The sequence below is a fragment of the Pholcus phalangioides genome, unplaced genomic scaffold, assembly GCF_987345545.1.
Source record: "Pholcus phalangioides strain wild (caught in Gottingen) unplaced genomic scaffold, Ppha-v1.0 ptg000029l_1, whole genome shotgun sequence".
NCBI lineage: Eukaryota > Metazoa > Arthropoda > Arachnida > Araneae > Pholcidae > Pholcus > Pholcus phalangioides.
This window is the reverse complement of record NW_028301619.1, coordinates 5,057,948-5,073,958: the sequence shown is the minus strand read 5'-3', so window position 1 is coordinate 5,073,958 and position 16,011 is coordinate 5,057,948. Positions and strand designations below refer to the sequence as shown.

General features: G+C 36.0%; 1 protein-coding gene across 1 annotated transcript in view; it reads right to left on the bottom strand.

Moving 5' to 3' along the window:
- LOC149067605 (uncharacterized) overlaps positions 1-16,011 on the bottom strand; it is a 185,133-nt gene that overhangs the window by 32,251 nt on the left and 136,871 nt on the right. The window contains exons 3-6 of the mRNA XM_089252482.1: positions 11,896-11,997; positions 3,083-3,180; positions 1,659-1,819; positions 1,022-1,176 (exon numbers count right to left, since the gene is read on the bottom strand). Coding sequence (XP_089108608.1) covers positions 1,022-1,176; positions 1,659-1,819; positions 3,083-3,180; positions 11,896-11,997 — 516 coding nt within the window. The remainder of the gene's footprint in view (positions 1-1,021; positions 1,177-1,658; positions 1,820-3,082; positions 3,181-11,895; positions 11,998-16,011) is intronic.

Genomic DNA, 16,011 nt, shown 5'->3' with positions numbered 1-16,011 from the left:
ACATTGAAAGAACGTAAAATTATTTTATAAACCTTGCATATGACATCAGTATACTCAAGAAGATACTGACCGGCCCTTAGACGATTCCGTTTTTAAACTGACCCACTCAACTTCACGCCCTGGGCTCGTCCCCCCCCCACTCCTACCCAGCAGCGGTCCCGGGTATCAGATAAGAAATGATAAGGGGTACAAACCCATCATACAGATTCTTCGGGCAGTAGGCTGTCATCGCTAGCTATATACTGAGAAAAGAGAGAATGAAGCGAAAAGAGTGAGACGGCAGCTCAATCCATTTAACCATTAAAGTATTTAAAACCCGTAATGGGTGCTAGCTCTTACAAGAAGAGTAAAACTAACTGAATAATCTGCACACACGCTAATGGCTTCACGCAAACTCGCTAAGCAGGTGGTGAAGAGAGATGAAGAGGGTATGGGCCGCTATCACAGCGGCGATTGGGACCCCGGCCCACCAAGTATGGTCATGGTCATGGAGTGAAGATTTGGTAACCAACACAAGTGGGATCCTCAGTCAGTGTGAAAGTGGTTATGTTTATCCTCTGAAGACGGCACCCATTGCTTGTGTCGAAACGTGTTAGGAATTTCGTCATTTTTATTTTATTCGCTTTTTTCGTTGGTTTCCTTCAGTGATTATGTCACGCAAAGGATTATTTACTTTTCCATAGAAAGAATATACCTGATAACAATTTGGTGGTTGTCGGATCGAAGCATCGTCTTTGCTGTCAGTTATAGAACCACCTTGTTCTGCAAAATATCGGAATACCTAACCACATTACTAGAAAAAGTCACTGGACCACTTTTAAACACGAATATGCATATCATTGCATTTTAGTTGGTGAAGAGAGCCAAAAACTCCCGGTTGGCGACATTTAGCATTAATTTCTTTTCTTTGGTGATCGAAATCGCGTGCTCCCCTGTCTACGATCCACCAAATTTTGTTGTTTTATAAATAGTTCTCAACATCTCACGCTATTATATGCCACCATTACTTAAAATTACTAACCTGCGCTTTCTTTATCCAAATATATCAACATTTCCAAGGGTGTGCCTGGTTGAACATTCAATGCAGTATCCAGAACTTTCCCTTTTTGGCGTAACACCAGGTTCAAATAAGGAATTGGAGCACTTGCGACGATATAGTCAGTTATATTGATATATCTAAAAAGACAAACTTTAAATTAAATGAAGAAAATTCAGGTTTGCATAAAGTCATACTCTATATATATATATATATATATATGTATTGAAATTTTATTTTTTACATAAAAATATCACATTAAAATTCAAAAGAAATAAAATATCGAGATAAATTTGATAAACGTTTGGTGTACAGGATGTCTGTAACTAAAGTTCGCATATCCTGAGCCATTCCCTCTACAGTTAACCACCTATCAGAAAATGAAGGAACGTCTCATTCAAAAGATGAAAACAAATTAAGAGCAAACAAGGTAAGTAGTTGAGGCTGTACACAGCTCAGAACGCTTCAACTTTAATTCTGGATACCCAGTATTTCGTAGCATAACATGCTCACTATCATTGTAGTTTATCATAAGTCAATAAATGTTATTTTTAAAGTCATATCTCATACAAAAGAATTAATCGTTAGAAAAACAATCAAAATGCATTAATTGATAACTGACTCTGGCTCAACGAAATTTTCTGGCAAAATATCTCTCCTGCGTCTGAAAATCGGGGGGCTTGTCGTATTGTGAGAGGGTGGAATATTGCAAGTAACCAATATGATTTGCTTCTCTTTCTGTGGTTCCTCTATGATAATGCGGTGATAATATATTTTCACGTTCTGTGTAAAGTAAAAAAAAAAAATACAATCAATATTTTAAACTTGTTTTCATGTCAATAGGTAAGTGAATTATGTAAAATTGAAACAACATCAATATAAGAAATATAAACAAATACTGTATATATGATTCATCGACTCTCAAAACTGACGCTCTTCCGAGGCGCCAGTTTGATTTGAACACTCCGAGGCCGTCAGACAAAAAAAGCCTTACGCAAGTGGTGTGGTGAGGTCATTTTGACCCCACGGAAACTTTGATCAATATAGAGGTAAGAAAATGTAGAACAAAATATCAACATAAATTTGTCAAACATGTGCAAACAACCAGCTTGAAAAGTACTGAGAATAGGATGGCCCAGAAGCATTTCTTTCTATTGAGGTGGCAAGAGCAGCAATGCGTGGGGTCCAGATGAGCCCACCACGTCAGTTAAGGGTCAAAATGTAAATGTTCCATTTTTTTCAACAAAGCCTACCCGAATTTGCAACTGATATATTCCCTGAAATCGGTGATTAAGACAATTTACATAACTTATGAATTACATTACAAAAACCATTGAGTATATAAATAGAAATATTCATCTCGAATGTTCGTCATGTTCAACGTTTATTTTCTTGAAATACATTTCAGCCAGGTGTAATTTGAAGTATGACTGTGATCCACCAATTGACAAGTTTTTAGAAATTTCAGCAACAATTGGCAGTTTTCCTTGCAATTGACATTTTTTGTGATAATTTATGATGTCCTGTATTAGGGTAAAATAACCATAAGGTGATAAACTAGGCTTGTGGGTGGAGTTCTAAGGAAAAAGATGTGCAAGATGAAAATGGAAGCTGCAATTGGCTAAAATATCATATTTGTATGAAAATCCAACTAGAAGTGAAAAGGCATGTTTGAAACTCGATTTGTCTGTACGATCTGCTTTTTTCTCTCTCTAAAGGAATAGGTAGTATCTAGGAGGCTTTGATGGTACCTACACATGCATGTTGCCAACAGCCATAATAGAAATACTTTCTTCTAGAGAAAAATAATTTTATCATCGGTCCGCCTCAATTAGTAGTATATAGGCTTATAGCAATATGTAACCGGAGTTATATATATAGTGTGCGATCAAGGAATAAAGTATATAACATAAACTCTGCATGATATATATAAACATTTTTTTATCCAAACAGAAACATTTTTTGGTGATAGAGACTCATTCTCATACATTATAATACAAAATAAGTTGACTAAATTAATACGAGTTGAGTAAATTTTACACTTACTGTAAACTTGTTCAACATTTTTGTTGTTCCGCATCCGTATATATTATCGAGAGGCAACTTGAAAATAACTTTCCCTTCATTTCGATCGGGTTGGCATCCTGAAGAGACAAATTAGAAACTTCAAGAATTATTTGGGACAACTACATGTATCGATAATCCTGTTCAAAAAGGCAACAACTCAGAAAATTGCATTCTTCAGTTATGCACACCATAAAAATTGTGGAAAATGCCTCTGCATATTGCAAAACGGCAAAAACTTTGCTTATACGCTCCCTTCTGTAATTAAATTTGAGAGAGAGTAGATTCCCATTCAGTTTTATACAAAGTGATATTTAAAATGCAGATATCGCAAAACATAGAATTTTGGGTTGTTGACTTTTCGAACTGGGGCCGTTGGTGTAAAGTTATTGTTCCTAATTAGTGTCATCAAAGTATACCAAAGAGGAATTCTAGTTAGAAATCGCTACTACACAATTGATACAAAAAATTTACAATATTCAGATATGCAAAATGATCAAATCACCATTTATTCATTTTTAAAACTAATTTCGTATGCCATTTTTTGCTTCAGATTTTCTAGAACAGGAATATCCAACGTTTCCCAGAGATGTAGCTACTCATATGTGGAAAATATGGTTTGGGAACCGGACGCGGGTCAGTTAAATGATATGCAATAGGCTTGTGTGAGCCGTAGTGGAATGAAATAGTATATAATTTTGATTTTTTGTTAAATTTTGAATGTGTGTATCTTAGCGATGGTTTTATAGCACGAACCGGGATAATCATGCTTCTTTGAACCGATATGTATTGGACTTTGGCAAATTTTTAGCCTCTCTTGGCACTTTCTGCCGCAACTTTTACCATGAGTACGTCTTTTACAATTTGGTACAGTGCCACCTGTGTGGTGTGGTAAGTACAAAAACTGAAGATGCGCTCACATAAATTGTATATCGTGAGAGTTTTCTAAACGAGATGTAAATGCAGATACCTTTGGTTTCTGCCTGAATATTGCACTTCCTGAGATATACTGCAAAATGTTTTTTTATGAAAGTGTGCTGTAAGCCTGGTACACAAAATAGAAAACATAGCAAAGCAGTAAACCATTGAGGTATCATATGCTTTGTCTCAACACCCCTGGTCCTTGGGCTATCTGAAAGTTATGGAACTGTATCCATAACAAAAGCCGAACGAGAAAATTAAGAGAGCGGCACCTTCCTTGAATCGCTAAACGCCTATGTTCGATTTGGGATCTCCATGACCCGTCTCACCCTTAGAGTGCTCTACTTGCAGGATTGCAGCGTCCGGCTTACTTTATGGCTTACTTACTATAACCCACATGGACTCAGGGCTGGGTCGTGGAGCAGGTCCCATGCATTGTCTCAACAAGATCTTTGTGTAAGAAGTTCGCGATATTTTATATACTTCTTTTAATACGAGCTTTCAAGTTATCCTGCTACGTTTCCTGAAATACAACAGATTCGGTCAGCTGATTTACAAGGGGTATTGAAATCAGAAATTATTTACGGCCACACTCTCAATGTACATTACAATTGATGAGAGAACTTTGAAGCTTCTAAAATTAGCAAAGCTCTTCCCTTTCTCTACTTGGTGGCAAAAAAACTTTTTGAATCAGCGGCTGGTGGATCATGGGTTCGAAACCCCTGTGCTAGAGTAATACTCTTTAAAAACAGCAGGTAGTCTTAAAAGCCCCCAGAATATACCATGTTATGCCTATTTTGAATCTAACCAAATATTTCTAAAACTATAAAGGTGCTCCGAGAAATGAAGCAGAAAATCATTCTATCAAAACATATCTGCAGTCACGCAATATAAAATCCAGTGGAATTTGCCAAAAAGATAATACATGGAAATTAAATGAATGTTTCACATCAAAACGATCATATTTTGAGCGATATTTTCTTGGAAATCCTACATCAGGATATTGGATTCTCTCGAGCAAGATTCATGATCTTCAGCGTCTAAGAATAGATTGGTATTCTGACGAGTTTTGGAGCTTTAGCTTAGCCAAACAATTCGTCTTCACACACGTATGTGATCGAGATATTCTTCTTTTTGATTTATTTACTGTCTGTAACAAAGTTATTTCTCTCCGAAATTAATTTCGTCTTCCTCACAGAAACAAATCAATATCGTCTATATATACACTATATCTCATTCTTTTCTTAATAGTTCAAGTGTGCTGAAATTCTATAAAATATACAAGTTACATAAAAATAGAATAGGAAATTTGTACATAAAAATCGTTTCAAATACTCTCTTCATTATATATTCTTAATTTACAGATTAAAACGGAAAATGTGAATGAAAATTCTTATATCATACAAAGCATAATTATAGTTAACGTTATGGGTTAGGCTAAAGAAGTTTGTGGCAGGATGCAAAAGTGATTTATCACTGTCTGTATTTCAGGGTTTGGAAATCATAACTCATGGCAAAAGTGATAGTACACATTTAAGGGAGGGTCTCCTACCTTTTAACATAGTGAAAACTTTCTTATGTAGAAATATATATATAGTGTATTTATCATTGATTTATTTAAAATTTACCACATATATTTGATTGTGTACGTTATTCTATGCTAGTACAAAATTTTACACATATCTCTAATACTCAATTTTTTTTACAAATTTTCAAAAAAATGCATTCAAAACAGCTTGCGCTCATGATAAAATTGCATGAAATCAATGTAATTGAATACAAAAATGATTCAAAATAAAGAAAACTATTCAGTTCATAAAAAAATCGAGACCATCAACTCAATCTTATTCAAAATTAAATTTTTTTTAATTTTAAATTTTTAAAATTTTTTATAACTCAAGTTGATAAATGGATCTCAAATCTTTTTCGTTATTTTATGAAATAAAGAGTTTCTTTTATGTATTTTGAATCAATTTTTATCCAATTTCTTTGATATAATGTTATTTTATCACGCGCGTTAACGGTTTTTATACTAGCATAGGATATCATTGACAATCAAATATAAGTGGTAATAATTTGAAATAAATCAATGGAAAATAATATTTTTAATAACGTTTCTACATAAGAAAGTTTTTACCAAGTTAAATGGTAGGAGACCCCCCTTAAACAAGCAATTTTTGTCATTGGTTTACGATTCATGGTCGTAACGTAAGCGACGAATCGTTAAACGGTGTTGTCATTGAAGTGTTGGTTTTGCGAAGTACCGGCATTTCTATCATGGATCGAAGAAGAGATAAGTAGTTTCATGAATGAGGATGAAGCGAACTTGCTTTCCATGTATGGTGCTGGGAACGGGAATGCTCTGGAAGCCCAAAGACTGAACCGAGAGAGTTCTCCAACGAAACAGGCTTTGTTGCAGCAGCATGCGGGATACAGGCGTGTGAGGACACCACAAAAAGACCGTGTTGTAGAGACACCGGTTAAATCTCTCAAAAGTTCTTTCGATTCATCACACGCCAGGTCGAAAATCACTCCTTTCATCCAGAGCATTCCTGTCCACAGCACCATACATGAAATACGTGTCTTTTTTTTATCCTGGTTTATGAAATCAGCCATCCTTTCTGCAATTCATTAATAGAAATGACGATAAATGGCGAAACCAGCACTTTATGCGTTTGTTATGCTCGACTTTAGATCATCTAGCTCTATAATGGTGGCGTTTAAAAACGTCAAATCAAAACAAAAAAAGAGAAAAAAAACCGTTTGTGTATGTCTATGGGGCATCCATGCCTAACTCTCAATTGGTCCGATTGCTTTGTACTTTGGGGATAAAAAAGCCGAGATAGCTGTAGCCGATGGTCAGATCTTTTTTCACCGGGTTGTGTGTGTGTTTATTTTCTTTTCCCTTTCCAATTCAGTAACAGTGACGGCCGAAACATGCACCGGAGTAGAGTGAAATTTTCACAATGCCGATTTGCGAGATTGCTTCGCATCGGCAGTATCTACGTGGTCTACGTGGTCTAAGTCTACGTGGGCGTAATGATTCGTCGGATGGCTGTCTCGTGTTCATAGTGCCGAGAAAACCTTTTTGGCGTAAAGACTCCGCTCGCAGTGATACCCAACGATGAAAGAGTGAGTTCGGAATTAAGGGCGAATCACGCTTTGGTTTGGATGTGAATTTAACAACAGGCTCACGGGAAACTTCGATGTGGATTACAGATCGGCAGGTGATGAGTGGTCTTTGATTTATTCTATGTCGTAGTTATATTTTGCGGGCTCTACGCGAATTAGATGAAATTGATTGAGTTTACTTATGGTTTGTCTTCGCGGATCAGATAATTCGGACAATCACTTTGATGTGGGTGGACAATGTATTGTATTGACTGTACCGAGCTGGCTCGGTAATTATTTGTCTAAAGTTTTTTTTATTGATTATGCAAATTGCTAAATATATTTCTTATAGAACTGATATAATAAAACTAAATGTGTTTGGCTTGAAAAATAGATGTTAATTGTGTTGAATAAACTTTGTTGAATTCTCGGGATATTTTAGTGGCCTCGTTTTGAGTTGAATGATTGTGTGATCGAGGCTCGTGACTGTTATTTGGTGGTTTGGGTTTTTGCTGGACCGTAAATGTAAAAAAAGAGGGGGAGCTGGCACTGTCACGTTGTGTTCCTCATGGCTCCAACACGTTCAACGAATAGCGCCATCTGACGGTTCACCACCGGCTTGCGTCCATGCATTGTGTGATTAAAATTGCCTGTTTAAATGTGTTCTCTGTCACTCATTAAAGTTTTGCTCGCGTGATTTCTGAACCACATATATACACAGTGAAACCTCCCACAACGGGCATTCTTTTTAATCACGTCAATGGGTTTTAATGTATTTTACTACCTATTAACGGACACTACCCGTTAGAGGAGAAAATATTCCGTTTCAAGGGTCTCCGATATCGAGAAGTTCCGTTGTATGTCTGCGTTTATTAACAAGGCGTAAGACTAAAAAAAAATATTTTTAACATGGATTTTCTATAAAATGATTGAATTTTAAGCTGAGCTTTGTTCAGTAGTCAAAATCAAAATGAAATACGTCGTAAATGGTTTTTAATTCTTATTTACGGCTTCTAATATTTCGCGACCTGACCTGGTTGATCACTATCAACGAAAAAGACCATTTCACAAGATAATGGATCTCGGTACACATGCGAGATGATTTAGAATTCTCGGTTGCAGTATCGGAAGATATTTCTGCTGAAACTTTAGAATTTCACGAAACGGTATTTCCTTGATGCATTGAGACAATTCTTTAGTCTTTGGTCCGGGGTAAGAGAGAACGAGTTCATTCACTTAACTGAGATTTTCCTTCCGTCCCGTTTGTTCTCTATCCATAAACGTCGAAAACCTTGAGCAATTAATCGATAACTCGATTATTCGGCTTTCGATTTCGATTACAGTTACGCAGTTTCAATTCCAAAGGTTTTAATCTGGAATCGCTCTTCTAGATTTCTTTCGACGAAAAGGAAAAAAAAAGAAAATAAATCGATTTAAAGCTTCCGGCATCACCATCAAACTGCTGGCGAATGGAAATGAGACAGAAAAAGTATTCGACTTTTTCTCGCAACGCTTTTCCCAATCCTATTGACTGAGTATTCGTTACCGGTGTAGAGCTTATATCACGTCGATATCGTCTGTGGACCTCATTATTCTATTCTATATTTATGTGCCACGTAGTTTAATGAGATCTGTGCTCTTCATTCTGGAGTTAAAAAAAACATGTTCAATAGATGGCGCTCATAATTATTTAGAAAATGGAATAGCGTGGGGGTTCAGACGTAAAAACAACTATTGAAGCTATAATATTATAACTAAAAAATATCAAATTGACTTATCAGTTTTCAGAGGAATACATCTTATATCGAATGTTGAGTTAGACCGGGTTCCCACTGGAGCAATACGATAAGCGATACAACCACGATATCGTTGTAGTATCTTTCCAGCGTGAACCCGGCTTTGGGATACAAGCATAGTGCAGGATGATCGGCGAACTGGCGCCGTTGCTGATGGGTTAAAAACCTGAATGTCAGGTTTCTTAACCAATCCGTAACGACACGGACTCGCAGAATTGGAAACCAGCATGCACTATGTTCGTACCCTCAGTAGGCAGTATTGCAACCCAGGGCTGTTTCATCCCTTTGAAGTCACGCTTGCCACCTTGGCTCAGTGGGCGTGGTCCCGGAGTTACTGCTTGATGTGACCCCTCAAACACATTTTTTCTGCGGATAGCATCAGCGCATGCTGATTTTTTGCATCTTAGTTGCTTATTTTACTATTTTAAGTACTTGATCTCCCGTTTTGTTTTAGTGTCACAAGTATGCGCTGGTGGTATTTTTGTAATCAATACGCGTTAAATGCAAGAAATTTAACCCATAGGGGTAAGTAATAATATCTTTTCATATTAGCATTCAAAATAGCAATAATAACTTAAAATATTTTATACTAGGATATTTTTTATATTTGCTGCCAATGTTTTTATGTTGCAGTTGTATACTGGTTATATCGAAGTCGTCTATAAAAGGCTTCTATAAAAGCTACACCTAATTAAAGTGAAAACAAAAAAGACAATCAAAAAATATTTGAAACTTCACAAGATAATTGAAATTATCTGCTTTGAGTTGGCTTCCAATCAACCCAATAGCAATTAAATTGCATGCGTGATTCAACTGAAATACGGATCCGAGAAAAATATTTTCAGAAGACTTCATAATCAAATGCAAAATTTTCTTATTTTAAATGCTTAAATGGTTGAACGAAGCGAGCCAATAAATATAAAAATACAAATTACATTATCGAAAAGATAATTTTGGAAATAATGCAGTGAGAAATTGGCAATACAGAGTGATTGCAAACTATCATAATTAACAGATTAGCAATGCAGGAGCACTCGGTTCTGTTTGAGCAATGACGTCAAGCAATATGTCAGCTTATACCGAATCAGCCACGTCATGAAACAGCCTTCATTATATACTAGAAACTGGATTTTATCCTTTGCACTTCTTATTTTGGGTGATTTTCAACTGCATAGGCGGAGTCTATACATGTCCTAACCCACCCCCACCCGTATCTCCGGCCATGTTCAACCGCAATGTTAAAAGTGTTTTATCGTTGTGTGTCAACCCTGTCGCCCTTGCTTCCCCCCCCCTCTCTCATCAGCAGACAAGGGGAAGAGAAAGGGAGAAATATATGTGATATCTGTGGGTGTGAACACCATTTCTTTTACCACGTTTAAAAAAATGAGACAAACAAGGGATTCCACACACACTCGGAAACTTTCTGCAACTGAAAAACAAGTTTTAAATTCTCCAGTCAGACGAGGTTGGACTGAGATCTGTCCTCCGATTATATAGAATGTATTAAGCTGTTCTCATTGTTTACAGACGATTTGAATTAGTCTAAATGTTTTGTAGTTTACTAACTTCGGCTGCAGTTCTGTTGTAGAATTGAAGCAAGTTATCGAAGGTAGATGGGAAAATTCGGATAAAATTATTATTCAGTCTGGCCAAGAATATAAAATTTTTTTTAATCTCATATGCAGTTTTAAAACTATTTAAAAGAGGCTCAGCATAGTTCGGGGAATCTGGAGTTAAACTGGTCAACATTTTGCATCTCTCTCAAACGAACAAGATCCACTCGGTCCCGATACATCAGTGAAATTCGAGGTGCAAAGCGAGCCGATCTCCCCGTTCAGAGAGAGCAACCGGCCTACAACGTACAATTATTCAATCATTACACTTCACTCATAGTTAGAAAAATTAATTGCAGATTTCAGCACGACCCATAACAAGCATTACACAGGAAACAAACTCACGTTAGGTTCACAACACGTACACGTACATTTCGTCCGGCATGAACCAATTCCGTAGAGGAATACGTATGAGGTGCATGTTCGGTTAGTAGTAGTAAAATTGGCTCGTTTATGCATACTGTACGGAGCTACTTCGCAAGGCGTCCAGCTTCACAATGCGTGGTCAGTATGAACCGGGCTTGTACAAGTACGAATCATAAATTTTTCACACAAAGGTTGTATAGTTCAACGTGATTTCCATTCGTCCTATGGCAAATATCCTACACGAAGTCACTTTATCCCTTCGCAGCATGTGCCCATGGACTATTGATTTTATATGACTAAAAGTTCACGACCAAACTTTTTTGGGTCGTGACAGAATTATTTCGTCAAGAATAAATTGTTTTCTTACTGGAAGTATCTTTGCCATACTACAGGGGAAATTTAACTTAAATATTTTCACAGATATAGTTGGATGTAATCAAAATGCCTAACTAGCATGCCTCTTAGCAGTAACAGCGCCAATTTTTGAAATGAACACTGCTACAGCTCACGGTGGTAGAATTCAGTAAAACTAACCCACGTGAGTGAGGTGAAATAAATTTCCCTGACTAAAAAATAAATTCAAATATGAACAAAGAAACAAGTTCTTTTAGTAGTAAGAGGAAATAATGAAAAGTATCAAGAAGTAATCAATTATTGCCAGTTGAAATCAATGGTGATCTAATACTGCTGAAGTTTGAGTCATATCTAGTATTTAAACTTCGAATAGCAAGCGCGATCCATTCTCTCCTTTTGGAAAAAAATCTTGCCACAGTAAGAAGCAGAACCAAACCATAAAAAAATTATTCCCACAGAAAAAATAATTGATTTGCCAGTTTCTCCTTTTTATAACTCAACATAATCAGAAGGTATGATGCTACGACGATGCTAATTTTACTGTTATGAAGCCGCTGGTTTTTGGCTATACATGGTTCTTAATAAGTATGATAGATTTTTAATGGGAGAATAAGTTGCACATATATATTTTTACCTGGATACATTTTCAGTCCATCTAAATAGACTTCGGACGAAGAAGAATTCACCATAACCGAGACAGTCATCAATGTCGGGGAACAAGTGATGTTATAATCAACTGCAAGAAATAAAATCATTACTCATAAAAACTTGAAAGTTCAAATTTCACATACTAGACAGAAATATGGATATTAAATAATATAACATAAGTGCAAACAAAAGTCCTGAACTTTTAAACCTTGATCATAAAAATATGCTTCTCATCGGAAAAGGTTTTCACATAACGCATGGATCTCAAATATATTATTTGTTCTTCAAAAACATATTTAAAATACCTTTTTATACTGTCACAACTACCTAAAACTTATATCGAGAAACTTTTTGTCTTGAATTTGATTAATCAAGAAGTTCCATGTTTCTAAGTAAAACAATTGCTGAAATATTGAAAAAAAAATTTAACGTTCGATATATTATATTTTAGTGGACTTCATATTTTGAACCCTGAACTGTATTTATTCCGTGGTTTAAAATGTGTTTAGATCTCAAACAAACGAGACCGTTTTTCAACTTTATCTCGGAACTGGTCCTTTAGTCTAGTAATCCTCCAGCTAAAATATATGTACTGAAAGCGGTTAAAAATCTTGGTTTACAAAAATTATTTCACTTAAACATACAGAACTTATTTTGTGTTTGACTAGCTAAACATTTCTGGATATAAGTCGTAAGTAAAAGGGAGCGCGCATAAAAAATAGAATTTATATTTTAATCCATACACAGTCCCTTGGAAAATAAATATCGCATCTGAATTTGTACACTGGGTGGCCACTTTATTATGACCACGTCGTCAATATTTATTTGGGCCACCTTTTGCCTTTAATACAGCGTTGATTATTATTGGCATGGACTCTACGAGATGTTTTGATATGTCGTTTGTGCAATCTGAGACCATGCTTGATGAATAGCATTTTTCATTAGCGTGAGATTGGTTGGTTGGGGATCTGGATATCTGATGGCTCTTTCAATCTCATCCCAAAATGCTCAATGGGATTGAGATGCCACCTTAGCGAGGTAAGCTCTCCTTCATGTTCCTTGAAACAAACCCCGTATAATACCAGCACTATGGAAGGAAGCATTATCTTGTTGAAAGTAGCCATCGATATTGGGATAAACTATCAGCATAAATGGATGAACAATGTTTAGCAACAATTTTTAGATATGATGCCTCATTCAGACGTTCATGAACCCAAAATAAAGGGCAAAAAGAATGTCAGGAGAAACATTCCTGAAACCATCACATTTGCCTCTACCAGCTTGAAGGGTTGTAGCTATGCACTTGGTTTCCATGCTTTCGTGCTGTTTCCGCCAAATTTTCGCCCATCTTCATTGTACAACTTAAAAATGATGAACGTGATTCAAGCTGGTAGAGGCAATTGTGATGGTTTCAGGAATGTTTCTCCTGACATTCTTTTTGCCCTTTATTTTGGGTTCATGAACGTCTGAATGAGGCATCATATCTAAAAATTGTTGCTAAACATTGTTCATCCATTTATGCTGATAGTTTATCCCAATATCGATGGCTACTTTCAACAAGATAATGCTTCCTTCCATATGCTGGTATTATACGGGGTTCGTTTTAAGGAACATGAAGGAGAGCTTACCTCGCTAAGGTGGCATCTCAATCCCATTGAGCACAAAGATACAAATATTCAATCATTGCATTTCATTTGCAATTTGAAATATAGATTTGGCATATAGATCACTGAAAAATCAGGTACAGCACCAGATATGCACTCCAGACTATTAGATATACGTACTCACACTTCCAGCACAACCTATTCGGTACTAAATTGCCCATGGCGGTAGGACTGCAGTCGTGAACGACATGGAAAAATATCTCAAGAAATAAGCTTTCCTTTTTTATACTAGTCTAGCCCTCCAGTGGCAACGCTGTGACGCCAAAGCTCATATGTTTAATTCCCGGAAGATGGTCAGAACAAAGTGGTCACTCAATGTATAAGGACTTCAGTTTGCAGTACTTATAAAAAGAAATAAGAAAACTTTTGAAACATTTTTGATGAAACAACAGTTTTCTATGTAATTGAGCTGACTTAGATCCTCCCTCAGTATCGCGTGAAAAGATATTATTACATTAGCATTTTTTTTAAATATTCATCTATAATTGATATTTCCATGAATGAGACTTAATTAATATTTCCATTATTAATAATTATTTCGAGATTAGTGATTAGAAAAAGAGTGTGGTGAATTTATACGAAACTATGAAATTCTTCCTATATATTTCCTCTGCTAATGATAGTGATTATACTGACTGTTTCTAGGAATTTCGAAGTTCCAAAATAACTCCGTTACTGAAATCCCATCTAATTGAAAATTAATTCCAGATTTATCCAGACACTAAATACACTATTGCAAAAAAAAAGAGTTGAATATATTGCGCTACAATATTTACATATGTAAAAATATTGCTCGAAATTCATAAGATTGCTAGAGTAATTATATTCGTATAGTAAAAAAAAGTATTCACATTAGGGTTTTCTGCAATAATTTATTTCAAAAATGAGTCGAGATTTAATCCACTTATTCAAAGAACGATAGACTTTTCGAATCGTTTTAATGTCTTTCATAATCCCAAGACGCCATCCATTTCTTTGACGTTAGTCGACAAGATTTTAAGCGATAGAACATGGTGGTTGACTGAATAACAGTCCCTCGTTTTAAAACCCTTGTAGCTAAAACTCGAAACTGTTCCACTTGAAATTAATCACTATCTTTTCATTTTTGACGTATTACTCCGAGAAAGTTCTCAGGAACATTTATACCGCAGAGTACGGACGCCACGCAAAGTTATTTCCTTTGTCTATTCGCCTATTGAATTCATCCATTTGTGTTCTTCAGAAACCTTATTAGTCTTTCCCCTGAGTAAAAGCGATGGCCGTAATCAATAAACACTTACGGAGACTGCAGGCTTCCGACCCGTTAAAGGCTTGAAACTATCCAATGAAACTGACCTAGTTGAGGTTCTAGACGATACTTGGATATAACCTTATATACACGATAGATATTTCATGCTGAGAAATGATTCAAAGAATGCTTGAAACACTGCCGTATGCTAAAAGCTTTCGAACAAGCTGTGAAGTTCATTGTACAATAAATAAAATGATGTAGGAAATGATAATTTGATAATATTTGCAATTTTCTTTCGTGATATATGTTTTTATATTGGGTTTCTGTATTATGGTTACATATTTGACATCCATATTTTTATGGGCATCTTTTTCAGCCACCACGTTGAGAATTTTGTCTCTTGTGGTGTTTGTATTAGTATTTAGTAGACAGAATACTTTTATGACCGAATAGTAATAGCTAGTGGCGATTCGTCGAAAAACAATTCTACGGGGAGGGAAGAATAATATAGTTATGCATTTGATAGAGATCACCCGAAGATCAATTTCCAGACTCTTTCTTTCACTACTTGACTCCGCATGCTGAAACATATTACAACTGTTTGATTTTAAAGATTGAGTTCTGCATATTAATGACCATATGACCCGTAATTTACGGGGACAGGAAAAAATATTTCTTTTCTAATTTTTTCAGACCCGTTTGATTTATTTGATTCGATGGCATTAAATTGGTATCGAATCCATTCAAGGAATTAATTACTATAAACTACTGACATAATTTACTAACGGGGTGCACATCTTCGTACCTTTGTTAAAAGTCGCCCTGACTACATCTCACATTCGTATTAAGAAAGACCATGTCTATTACTTGTGAATACAAAATTATTCATTGAGAGATCTTTGATCAACACAAAAAAATCTCCTCCCAAATCAAAAGATAAGATGAATCTCTCTTTCTCATCACGATCACTCTGGAAACTCGACTGTCGTTCGAAAACATTATACAGGGTATAACTAAACTAATGGTCAGAACTGTAAGGGGGTGATAGAACTCGCCAAAACAAACAACTTTCACCATACGATGTGGGGTTTGAAAGCAAGCGGCGCGCTGCGAGAGGGCACCTGCATCGTGAAAATGAAGAACACAGCGAAGACGAATGATAAGGGACAAAGAAGCTTTATTATCGAAGACTTTACAACAAATGCTC